This window comes from Rhincodon typus, chromosome 7 (assembly GCF_021869965.1).
Source record: "Rhincodon typus isolate 14 chromosome 7, sRhiTyp1.1, whole genome shotgun sequence".
Lineage (NCBI taxonomy): Eukaryota > Metazoa > Chordata > Chondrichthyes > Orectolobiformes > Rhincodontidae > Rhincodon > Rhincodon typus.
This window is the reverse complement of record NC_063338.1, coordinates 31,699,795-31,712,829: the sequence shown is the minus strand read 5'-3', so window position 1 is coordinate 31,712,829 and position 13,035 is coordinate 31,699,795. Positions and strand designations below refer to the sequence as shown.

Below are 13,035 nucleotides of genomic sequence, written 5' to 3'. Positions count from 1 at the left end.
CCATTGGGCTGCAGGATTCCCAAGCGGAATATGAGTTGCTGTTCCTGCAACCTTCGGGTGGCATCGTTGTGGCACTGCAGGAGGCCCAGGATGGACATGTCGTCTGAGGAATGGGAGGCGGAGTTGAAATGGTTCGCGACTGGGAGGTGCAGTTGTTTATTGCGAACCGAAATCTCCCCTCCCCCTACCGCATCCCAAAACCAGTCCAGCTCGTCCCTGCCTCCCTAACCTGTTCTTCCTCCCACCTATCCCCTCCTCCCACCTCAAGCCGCACCTCCATCTCCTACCGACCAACCTCATCCCGCCCCCTTGACCTGTCCGTCCTCCCTGGACTGACCTATCCCCTTCCTAACTCCCTACCTACACTCACCTTTACTGGCTCCATCCCCGCCTCTTCGACCTGTTTGTTTCCTCTCCAGCTATCCTCTCCTCTATCCCTCTTCTATCCGCCTCCCACTCTCTCCCTATTTATTTCAAAACCCCCTTCCCCTCCCCCTTTTCTGATGAAGGGTCTAGGCCCGAAACGTCAGCCTCTCTGCTCCTATGATGCTGCTTGGCCTGCTGTGTTCATCCAGCCCTGCACCTTGTTGTCTCTAATATGAACATTGACTCTTTTACAGTCATAGCCTTATACAACAGTCACATTTTGCATTAGTCTCTTCAATAAACATTGTACACTTATCAGCCACACTGGCACCCTCAGTTGGGTTTATAATCTGTTACAAGTGTGACTTCCCATTTTTTATCACCCGGTACTATTAACACTTTAACATTCTGATTTTGTTAAATGATACAAAATTGACCTCATTGGTAAACTGCAGATTCTCTAACTTTCCAAAAGAGAATTACTTTGTAATGCTCCATGTCCAGTTGCCTTGCAAAAGCAGCCAATGCAATCAAGGACCCCTCCTACCTTAGTTATACTCTCTTCCACCCTCTTCCATTAGGCAGAAGATACAAAAGTTTGAAAACACGTACCAACAAGATTCAAGAACGGCTTCTTCCCTCCTGTTATTAGATTTATAAATGGACTTCTCATACATTAGAGTTGATCTTTCTCTGCAGCTTCTCTGTAGCTATAAAACTATATTCTGCAGTCTGTTCAATTATCCTAATGTACATACGTAAATTATAATTTGTCTGGATAGCACACAAGACAGTACTTTTCGCTGTATCTTGGTACATGTGACAATAATAAATTAAATCAGATCAAAACCAAATGACCAGCTTCAGGTGAATCTTTCATAGATGGGTTACTCAGCAGTAATATCATTAAAGTCAATCATATCAACTATTTTGTATGAAATCACTGCTCCTTTCAGTGACCTTCATACAATCTACAATAACCAGAACTTGCATTTTTGCTGACTGTTTTCCAAAAGCAAACATTTTATTCACAAAATTTAAAGTACATTACATGATTATTCAAATAATGTAGAAAATGCAAATCCAAGCACATGACATGGTGGCTCAGTGGTTAGCACTGCTGCCTCACACAGTTCACATCCAGCCTGGGCTGGCTGACTGTGTGGAGTTTGCACTTTCTCCCTGTAGCTGTGGGTTTCTGCCAGTGCTCCAGCTTTCTCCCACACTCCAAAGATGTGCAGGTTAGTTGAATTAGCCATGCTAAATTGTCTGTAGTGACCAGGGACGCATAGGCTACGTGGGTTAGGCATAGTTAATGCAGGGTTATGGGGATAGGATGGGATGCTCTTTGTAGAGTCAGTATTTGACTCAGTGGGCCAAATGGCCTCTTTCTACACTGCACAGTTTTCACAGAATCTTAAAAACCAGAAATTCCAATTTTGTATTTACTCAATATGTTGTCAGATATCATTATTATTATTATTATTCATTGTATGTCAAAGATATAGCCTAAGGGGTGTTTTACCAACTTTCCAGCCCTTCAGTGTACAATGACTGAAAGGCCTTGACTAGTAGCTTTACCCCATTGCATCTCTGCAACAATTGCCTCAAGCTATACTGCATCCCTCAGCGCATGGTTCTGGAATGTTCCATCCGTAACACTAGGTCAAGGACAAATGTAGGTTTCAGGCAGACCAAAGGGGGTCTTGTGCAGAGTTGATAGTTCTCCGGCAGTAGTTGAAGTTTACTTCGGTGTGAGTCCCTTGGAACCTCTTGTGACCTCCAGACCTCCTCAGAGAATTAGTTCCATATATGCTGTAAAGCGCAGTCACTTCTATAATTGCCACTTCTGCAGTTTTTCCTTCAACCTCTGCTTAACACGGAAACATATGTAGAACTGGCAGTAAGAGCATATGCTTCTGTTATAAATGTTACCAACAGCTGCTGTAACTGCAGTATGTCTGGGAAACTTCAGCAGTTTGCAGAAGAATGCTTTTAAAATGAAGTTTTGAAAGCATCCATCTTGCATTGATTAAGACAGTGATATTTTTAAGAGTAAACTTTGCTGTAGTAAGGATATCAGTCGACATTGAACACTTTTATGTTTGCCTCACTGTGGGAGGTAAGGAGCATAATAACATAGAGCAGGTCCCCATACCTGTTATTTCACTCATGCTTAAGATTTAAATAAATATCAGAATAGTAAGATTGAAATTCCTCTGCTACTGTACTTTTCCTCTCTGAAATGTATTTGGCACTCTCAAAGCTGCTCTTAGAAAGTGTTGGCCCATAGCTCAAAATTGTGTAGGGCAATAATCTGGTAGTTTTATTGAGACCACAGGATGATTGGTGCAGAACATGCTACATTGCTGTATTCAGAGCAGTTTTTCTAAGCTTGCTATTGGGGAAAGTTAGAGAGGTAAAGACGAAGCATAGCAATACTCTGGAAGGAATAACGTAATCTACAGTGACTGAGTTAAAAATAAATGTGGCAGCAAATGCAGCGTTATTAAATCAGTGTGTGATAAATATTTGATAAAAGAACATAGTCGTTTGGTCTTCAAGCCTTTTATAACCTAAAGAGGCTTTAAAGAAAAAGGGTATAGTATGTGAAAAATAATTCTTGAGGGAAATGTCTCCATTCTTGGTGAGACATTTTGGCTTTCTTTTTTGTTTTTATGTTCAGAATTCTGATCAGAGATTTTAAAGAAAGATTATGGTGGATCTCTCACACACTCGTACTTCAGTCCGGATTCAGGTTCTGGAATGTCGGACTCGGAACATCCAGTATTGATTACCGAGCTATATCATAGTGACTTGCCTTTAATTAACCTCCATGGCTGAGGAGAATGTCAGTCCATGTGAAAATGGAAATTTGTTGCGCGTCAGGCATCAATTGATCTTTATCTTTGTGCTGAATACGCATTTCTGCAGAAATCATGTTTAAAAGGTAGCATCATTGGCAGTGAAGTGGTGGTTAGTGTTTAGAATGTTGCCTTATGAACCTTTTTTTAAAATCAACCATGAGATGTGGGTGTCATTGGCTAAGCCAGCATAGATTGCACAGTAGGCAATTAGGAGTCCATCGCATTGCTGTGAATCTGGAGTCACGTAGACCAGATTGGGTAAGGATGGCAGATTTCCTTCCGTAAGGGACATTACAGTTTTTTTATGACAGCAACATGTAACCATTGTTAGTTATCAGGCTAACTTCCAGATTTTTATTGAAATCAAATTGCACCATCTGCAATAGTGGGATTTGAACTCATGTCCTCAGAACAGTAGTTGGGGTTCAGGATTGCCAGTCCAGCAACCTTAGCAGTACACCATTGGCTCCTTTTTTTTTTTTAGCAGTTCTAATTTGCAACAGCACAAAACGGTAACCCTTGGATACAGGTCTTTTGATGTTCTAAATGTGCCTCACTTAATTATTTAACCACTACATATTTGGCATGGGTGATGATGAGAAATAATTGCTGTTGACTTGTCTACTGGTTCATCTGAGGTTTTTATTATCTGTCATTTGTAGACTTCTTTCTCTTATCAATCCTTTCTTGCAACTTTTTTCTTTTTTTCCTGTCCTTGTTCCTGACTTCAGGTCATTGACATGTACAGCATGGAAACAGATCCTTTGGTCTAACATGTCCATGACATCCAGATATTCTGAATTAATCTAGTCCCATTTGCCAGCATTTGGCTCATATCCCTCTAAACTCTTCCTATTCATGTACCCATCCAGATGCTTTTTTTTTAGATGTTGTAACTGTACAGGCCTCCACCACCTCCTCTGGCAGTTCATTTCATACAGGCACCACCCTCTGTGTGAAGTGTCTTCCCTTCAAAATGACTTGCTTTTTTATTTCTTTCTTCACTAATTAGCATCAGCATCTCAGCCACATGTTCTCTCTGATGCTTCAGTGACTCATCCCAAGTGTGGTTTCTGCTTTTGGTTGTGTGCTCACAGCGTTGGCTCACTAAAAATCTGAAGGTAGCCATTTACCTTAAAGAAGGGTGTCCTATGACATCGCTGATATTGTCTCTGTCACTCCGGGTGGATATGTCCATCAGACATATTCCCAAATCCTCTGTGATCATTTAAAATAGGAACAAACGTTACTCTGAGAAATAAAGAATTAGTGAATGAGTGAATATTGAAGGGTTGCTTCTACCAATGAACTGTAAACCATCATGGACCAGGATTATCGGGAGAAGGGGGCATTTGAGATAAATCGAAGAAAATTCATCTGAGAATTTGCATAGAGCAGTTCTTTTGTTTAAGTTCTCTAATACTTTACTGAAACATTTGTGATAGAAACGCAACCTCTCTAATGTTGAAGAAATATACCTGGACGATCAAAGGTATGGAGAATGTTCAGTAAATGCTGACTTGCAGGACACTGGAACAATATATAAGCTGCCCTTCATTCTCCCAATGTATATCAAGTTCATCAAAGTACACTGTGTAGGTGCATAGCTGACTACTCTGGGTATTTGTTTGCCAACTGATAACTTATAACATGAATTATTTTTCCCCAGCTCATCTTTTGGAGCGTGCCTCTGCCTTGAACGTCCCCAAACAATATTCATCGAGTGGGAATGAATAACAAAATCTTACCTATCAGCAGGACACTGGGTTTCCCAATCTTGCTTTAAATGGGGTGGTTCCCTGTTTGACAGCATGAAACCTATCATTTAGAACAGCTATACTTCAAAACTTGCTGTATTTTAATGTTGGCATTTATGTTCTTTCCTGTTGCAGACTTACATCGGAAGTGTAGTCATATCTGTAAACCCCTACAGGCAGTTGCCCGTCTATACGCCAGAGAAAGTAGAAGAATATCGCAACCGAAATTTCTATGAGCTCAGTCCTCACATGTAAGTATTGTGAAGCTAAACCAAATGCAGCTGACTTGAGTGAAAGGACAACATATGGACCTAGCTGTTTACCTTGGAGAAAGGAAGGAGAGAGGATGTGAATGTTTTATTCTTTTGTATTATATTAAGCCCAGTATTCCTAGTTTAGTTGTAATTTGTTTAATGTATTGCAAGCATCTGCCAAACTGTCCCATCATTGACAAATTCTTCAGTTCTCTGCTTGAACCCTGAAAGGCTTCAGTCTAAATATGGCATTTTTTTTTCCTCTCTGTATTTGACCCCATCTGTCTCTGCAACATCTGCTAATGCATTTTGTAACGTAAACAGGGGAAGAAGATTGCTTTGCAACCATTTGTATTCATATGTACAAAGCTGGGAAAACTGGGCTGTATGTTGTTCTTTGGCAAGTTGCTGTCTAGAAAAAATGAGTTTGGTGCGAGGTGGATGTGAAATAGATAAAAAAAATCAAATTGATATTGTATTTAGATTTCGCAAAGTATCTTTCAGCTTTTGATAAAATAGTTCACAATTTCACTTCAGAATATGATTGTTGCTTTCAAGGAGGGCCAGTAGGGGAGTCTTTGAAGAAAAACATACAATTTTAGTTTTTCAACATTCTGCTAATACTTTTGTGGGCTTTAGAAAGAGGTATTATGTATTTATTTAGAAACAATAGTAATAGTAATGATTATGTTAGATGAACAGAATTTCTTTTTTAAAGTTCACACAAGTTACAAATCATGCAGCAGTTAACTTACTTTTATCATTTTCAAATGTCTATATCTTTACATGCTCAAAACTTGATGATAAAAACTTCACCGAGTTAATATCTAGGTTTGATGTCTGCCAAGATACCCATCAGCTGTAAACCTCTCCATAAGATTCTCCACCCATGCTTATCAGCCTTCTATATTTCATTCAAGTGGCCACTCTGCATTTGCCAACATAGATAATAACTACTCAAACTATTCAACCTTCAATGCATTGTGACTCAACTTGATTGTGACTTGTACCGCATAGTGCGGTTCACAGACAGAAATCAAGATTCCTTCTTTTTGTCATGGTCTATGATTGCCAAGCCCTGTTTTAATAGCCCAGAATGGGATCTGAAAGTCAGAACAGATCAGTTAAGGAGACTTGGGGTTTCACTGGAATGTACACTTCACAATCATGATGAGCAGCTAATACCAACTTGAAAACAATGCTAGGAAACATGCATTCAAAAGAATTGGCGATTTTCTGGTACTACTTTCAGTTTAGAATTCACCGCTGACAATGTGATGGTCTCTGCATTGTAATCTGTAACCACTTTGCAGAACCACTGATCGATCCACAAACATGACTCCACCCTGTTTCTACAGTCTGATCTTCCTGTGGCCTGCTACAATATTCCCATGCAGCTTTATGGGACCTAGAGGAACAGCACCCCTTTCTATTGGGCATTCTATGGGCTCCATGATTTGACACTGAGTGCAACAATTTTAGATTGTCACCTCTGTCCCCATTTTGTATTTTATAAACAGATTAGTTGCTTTTTTTCTTCTTGTTTATTCCTTTACTTTGAACTTGGTGGAAGGGCAAAGGCTGTAATGGAGCTGCTCATTTAGATCTTTTTTTGTTTCTTCACTATACCCATCATCACATTCTTTCCTTTGTAACATGAAACCTTTTGTCATTTAATCTGTCCTTCTCTAGCACATTCCTTTCATTTGTTCTTCCTTTGCCACTCCTACCTTCTCAGAAGTTGTTGCCTTTCTACCATTACTTGGTTCTAATGAAGGATAATCAACCCAAGACATTTACTATTTCTTTCCTTCCATAAATGAGACGATAAGACAGGACCATTGGACCAGTCAAGTCTGCTCCACAATTCAGTGAGATCATAGCTGACTTCATAATCCTCAGCTCTTTTGCTTTTCTCCCATAATCCTTACTGATTAGAAACGTGTCTGGCTCAGCTTTGACTATACTTAATGGCCAGCCTTGACAGCTCTCTGCGGTAAAGAATTCCACAGTCGCTGTCTGCTCTATGGAGTATTTTCAGCTTTGATTTCAGAGCCCACGCACTGCAGTATTTTGCTTTTGCATACAGAAGACTCGTTAATTTGTCTGCCCTGCTATCACGGTGCAGCACCCATACTGGCTTTAGTGGCTCGATTCTTTAAACAAGTTTATCTACAATCCAAAACACCGGTTCACTAATCTGGTAACTGTCAGTAATTCTATCCACACCAGTATGATGAATTGAAGCTCCAGAATGAGTCTCATTCTTTATTATTGTAATGCTTGTTGACATTCAGGTTTCTTCCTCATAGTATTCACCTCATTGCTGGCATTTTAAAATGTGTGTTTTTTTAATAAACAAACTTTCCAGAAAACCAATAGCTAATTAATGCTCAACATCTGAAGCAGTGTTGCTGTCTTTCACTCTCCTGAAATTTAGACATTTTGTAAATATTTTAAAGGTTGAAAGCTGATTTAAAATTAATTACCTAAAATCTCAAGGGATTTAGATCAGTAAAATTTCCAGAAATAATAGTCTAAAAATGAGTTCAGTTTTCAAGGAGCTCCATAGATGTAATGGTGGGAGAATAGGAGAGCATTGGCTCCAAATGTTCACTGATTTATTTTTCAACTGCTTGTGTTCCAAATCTGTAATAGTGCTTTTCATCATTTTTGTTTGTCACTCAGTGTTCTCCTTCCTCTTGTCTTGCTGTCCTACCTGATTAGAGAATGTATTATAACAAAAACATTATAGTCTGTTCAGAATATTAAAAAACTAATACAAGTTGTTTGATGCTATCTGATCTTTAAAAAAAATACAGTTGGCCCAACTAATTTTATAGAAGATTTTCTGTCAGTAGTGGAAGCATCAAGACTAAGGCAGCTAAATAGAGCTGAACCAAGACAAATAGGATACTGAAAGCTATTCTCTATAATTGTAGTTGTATTTCTAATCAAAGAATTTCGAAGCCATGAGAACTACATTGTGTTAAAAGTGTAAGATTCAATGTCTTGCTCAAGCCTACAGCTTCTGATGGCGTATCAGAAAAGGACTTCATTTTGTGATATAATGCTATTGTTACTCTTCATAAAAGTGCATTTTTCTCCATGTTTCATATCAGCTTTCATCTCTGGTTGTTACAGATGACTTGTGTGTTTATGAATTGCCTGCTTGCCGCTGCAATGAAGTGCCACCAAGGCTGAGCTTAGTCATTGTACCTAATATCTATTCAGAGCTAGGGGGAAAACTTAATTTAAAACAATCACTACCATATGAATCTTCATATTGTGATATGGTAAAACTTGGGATGCAATTTTTGACATCTTGAAGGAATAATTGATGTGACAGCTTCTGCTTGGGTAACGTCTCAGTGCTGTAACCAAGCAACATTTGGCAAAGTCTGAAGGGGCAATGGATGTGGGTGTAAAGTATGTTCAAGTCTGGTTGAGAACATTGTGAGCAACTGCGTGCACAGATCAGTACTTTTTTTTAAAAAAAGTACTGGTAACTGGATTGTTATATACAGCCTCTTGCATTGCACAATATGCTTAAATAGAGGTGGCAGGAGCTCAAAGGGTATATAAATTGAGGGAGTTTTATGGTTTTGGGGACTAAAAAAAATTATTGAGCTTGCATGATTTTATTCAATTTTACATGACTAGTATCTGTAAAGTTTGTGAGCTGTAAAGTTGGGAGTGCTTGGCTAAACAGATAATTTGAATGTGACATAAGTGCGCAATAAACAGATCAAAATTCATAGAGAGCCTAGAAAAGGAACTTGAATCTGTAGTAGATGACAGTTTTAAATATGAGACAAGTAATGAAAATTGAGTCATGTAACCAACAGAGCACATATCTCTATATTAAGGCTTTAAAATGTATTAGTTTAGACAACTTTTTGATCATAAATATATAATGACTCCGATGCAGAGAACAGCAACAAGCAGAAAGGAGCAGTGGAAGGTTTGAAGTTTTATATCTGGATTTTTTGACCATTTTTTTTTCCTACAAAGTTTTGGAAGAATTATTTGTGTTTTTAAAGGCATAGTGTTTCTGTTTTCCCATGATTGCAAATAATTCACTTATCAGACTTGTCTTTGGTAATTGAACTCGCACACTTTGTAGTTGAGCAAGTAGGTATACAACAGTAGGATAATCAACATGGTTATAGAGCAAGGGACTCAGCTGTAGTTCAATGAAAGCACGTTGACGGGAGGGGAGGTGAGAAAATTGCATCGGGTTAGTCCTAATATGGTACTGTCCCAAACTGGCTTTCCTGGACATCCATAGCTGAAATGAAAGTATTTCTGAAGACCAGTTATGAGCAATTTTGTGCACAGATTACTTCTTTCCCAACTAGGCAGGAGTGCCACATATTTATTGTCTGCAACCCAGTAGGCTGGAGGAGGTGAGTTCACAGTGAGAACTGCTCAGGAAAATTGACAAGCTGTGAAGACTTTGATCAGGTACACTGAAGTTTTCCAGCCATGGTCAGGTGAGGCCCTACTCACCTGAGGTTAAGGTTCAAAACATTAGGCTGAGGATGTATACAAGCAGCGCATGTTTGTAAGGAAATGTGAACTGCCTGAAGGGAGAAGAATGAGTGGGGCTGTGAGGCAGGTTGGCCCGAGGAGTGCTGTGTCAATGAATACTGGGAAGGTCAGATTGGTACTTGATAGTCTTGTGCTCCTTTCCTGTTATTCTTTCTGGTCCTGGATCCTCCTTGCACCCTGTCTCTAGATTGGAAGGAGCACGCTGAAAACTTCCTTGACCACTGTCAAGCAAATCAGCATGATTCGTGAGGTTGTCCTTTTCCTCTTGTTTTGGGGGAGATCACCTGTCTGCACTCCTTCATTGGATCCAGCAAGTAAAAGTGAAAGACCTGAGGATGGGTACCTCTTCACTTTCTCCGGTCTTCTCCCGTTCTTTTTTTTTGTGTTTCTGGCTTTTTCTGGTACATGCTATAAGATCCATTTAAACAACAATCTTGCCAAAATGGCCATGATAATGATGGCCCCACAAATGTGCACGGCAGATTCACACCTGTAAATGAACTTATTGTTGCCCTAGAGAGTAAGGTAGTAAGATTCCATTTTGGTGTCGGATTCAGTCCAACAGCTGCACTTGGTTGACCCGCAAATACACTTGCCATACTAATAACTTGAGGGCAAGCTGTATCACCTGGCTTTGCTCCCCAGTCCCCTATTGGAAATTATATAATTTAGTGCAATTCATCTTAATGTTACTTTTAGCTTGCAAGTATTGCCAGAATAACCATTTAACCCAACAAATCTGCAGTCATATCAAAAGGGAAGAGGCATGGATATTCCTGCATCACTTAGAAGAGCCACCAAAAAATGTGCTCTTTTTATGAGGACATTTGAGGTACCCACATGTTAAATAGTAGCCCATTGCACAGGTTTTGGTTTAATGCTTCGTTTATTCTACTTTCTCCTGAATGATGGTTTCTATCTGCTTGTGGAATCAAGTTGAGCAGCTACACTGTTAGTTCATTCTGTTTGTTTTTGGTGCATGAAGTGACCTTTTAGATTATTGTATGTCATACAGCAACATCCGGGTAATTTCAAATAAGCCTCACTACCCTTGTTCAAGAACTTTGGAAGGAGTAACTGAATAAAGTACAAGTACCTTGATTACGGTAGTGATCATTAATCCATAAAAAAAGTGAAGAAAGATGCTTTTTTGCCATGGTTTGCATTGTTTTAGATGGGCTCCAAATTATTGAACAATTAATTAAAAATTCTCATACCAACAAAAATGTGTTTTGAAAGAAGGATTTGCTGTGCAAGCAGTTACTCTGATATTGTTCCAGTCCTTTCCCAGATTATGGTGGGATGTTATCTAAGAACAAAACTTGGGAACTGCCAAGAATAAGCTTTAGAATTCATAAGCTTCTCATAAAATGATTACATAAACAGAAAGCACTTGACAGTGACCATTGCCCGGAGGGACTCCAGTCTTTTCCTGTTAAATGCATTTCAGTGCCTGATGCCAGAAGCTGCAGCACTGCAGTGGGAACATTTTTGTGAATGACCAGATCGTTTACATTTTTTTTGCTGAATCCCATTCCCATACATACAATGTTATTAATTAGTCATTGATTACTTTTGAATGCATTGACATTTTGCTGATTGAATCGCTGTTGGGTTTTATGAATAAATCAATGTCAGGTTTGCAAGATATACACCAAGAGCTGCATCTTTCGACTGGAGAATTTGCTTCTGTTCAAAGTTCTTCCTGATTCAGCGTTCACATACGTGCATTTTCAGCAGGAGTTTGAGGATAGTGATAAGGTGAGGGAAGCATTGCCCCTAACTACCTAACTCTACCATGCTGGGCCTAGCCATGTCTGGATCAGCTATCCCAGCCTTCTAAGATTCAGACATTAACCTCCTCTTGTTTTAGGGCTGTGTTACTCACTAAAAGTCATTGGACCAGTCCTTCAGTAAGTTGTGAACAAATATATAGCTCCACAAGGCAGTTTATTCTTTCCAATTAAGGCATTTAATTATGGATCAGGACAGATTTGATTCAGCAACTGAACCAATATAAAGAGTACCAGATGGCAAATTGCAAACAAAAACGCATTATCAAATTGACTTATGACTTGTGAGACTGGTATGGCCATAAAGGCAGCCGTAAGGAAAAGCAACATATTGATGTCAGAGATCAAAACTATGCTGACGTTGAACTAATAAAGCTACCTATCTAAGCTTCAAAAATCTCACAATAAATTAGTTTACATTTGCATTTATTCTTTGCACAAAAGTATCTCTCCTTCATTGTATCATTTAGTTATACAAAGGAGTGATTTGTTCATTCTGATATAAATGTCTGAAACCAGAGATTGAGGTAATGTTCCATTAATAGAGGCAACCAGCTCTGATAGCAAATGAGAATCATTCTAAAGTTTTCATTATTTTCATTATTTTAACTCCCTGCTCTTTCCATATTTCCTTCTCCTAATATTCACACAACATTCTCATTTATATACTGGAATATATAGTCTGTGTATGATTATATAAAATTCTTTAAGATTTTCACGCTCACTTCTAAATTCACCATTTTTAATGGTTAAGTTTATGCTTCTGTAATAGAATTTTCCCCAATTTACCGATACAACATCAACATTTTGCATTGACTTATTAAATTTGCTCCCAATTTATGTCTCTCCTCGTAGCTAAAGCCTCTTATTGCTATGCCATTGTTATGAAATGCTGACACAATTGTTCATCAATATAGAGTCATATACCTCCCCTTGATGTTCAACAATGTTACCATCATATTTCCCAAAAGCAATATCCTGGAAGTGCTGAGTGGGAGCCATTTCCATTGAACAGCAACTTAAAAGCAGCTCAGAGTTTGGGAATTCTGTGGAAAGTGACTCACCTGTTGACTGATGAAGTCTTTCCATCATCTATAAGGCACATTCAGGAGTGTGGTGAAATACTGTCCTTTTACCTGGATGAGTGCAGCTTTAACAACAGACAAGTAGTTCATCACCAGAGCAAAGTAGCTTGATTACCACCACAACAACCCTTAAACATCATTCCCTCCAACACCAAGGCAGGGTGGCAGCAGTGCTTGCAATACACAGGATACACTAGAAACTTTCCAAGGTTTCTTGAATAGTGTCTTTTTTGAATGATTTTTCATGGGACGTGGGTTTCCTGGCCAGGCCAGCATTATTTGAACATTTCTGATTGTGGGTCTGGAGTCCTATGTAAGACAGACCAGGTATGGATGCCTAGATGTGACTCCAGACCCAC

At 39.1% G+C, this 13,035-nt stretch overlaps 1 protein-coding gene across 1 annotated transcript in view; it reads left to right on the top strand.

The window, feature by feature from the left end:
• LOC125483516 (unconventional myosin-Ib-like) overlaps positions 1-13,035 on the top strand; it is a 120,873-nt gene that overhangs the window by 34,460 nt on the left and 73,378 nt on the right. Inside the window, exon 3 of the mRNA XM_048599183.1 lies at positions 5,126-5,241. Within this exon, the coding sequence (XP_048455140.1) occupies positions 5,126-5,241 (116 nt within the window). The remainder of the gene's footprint in view (positions 1-5,125; positions 5,242-13,035) is intronic.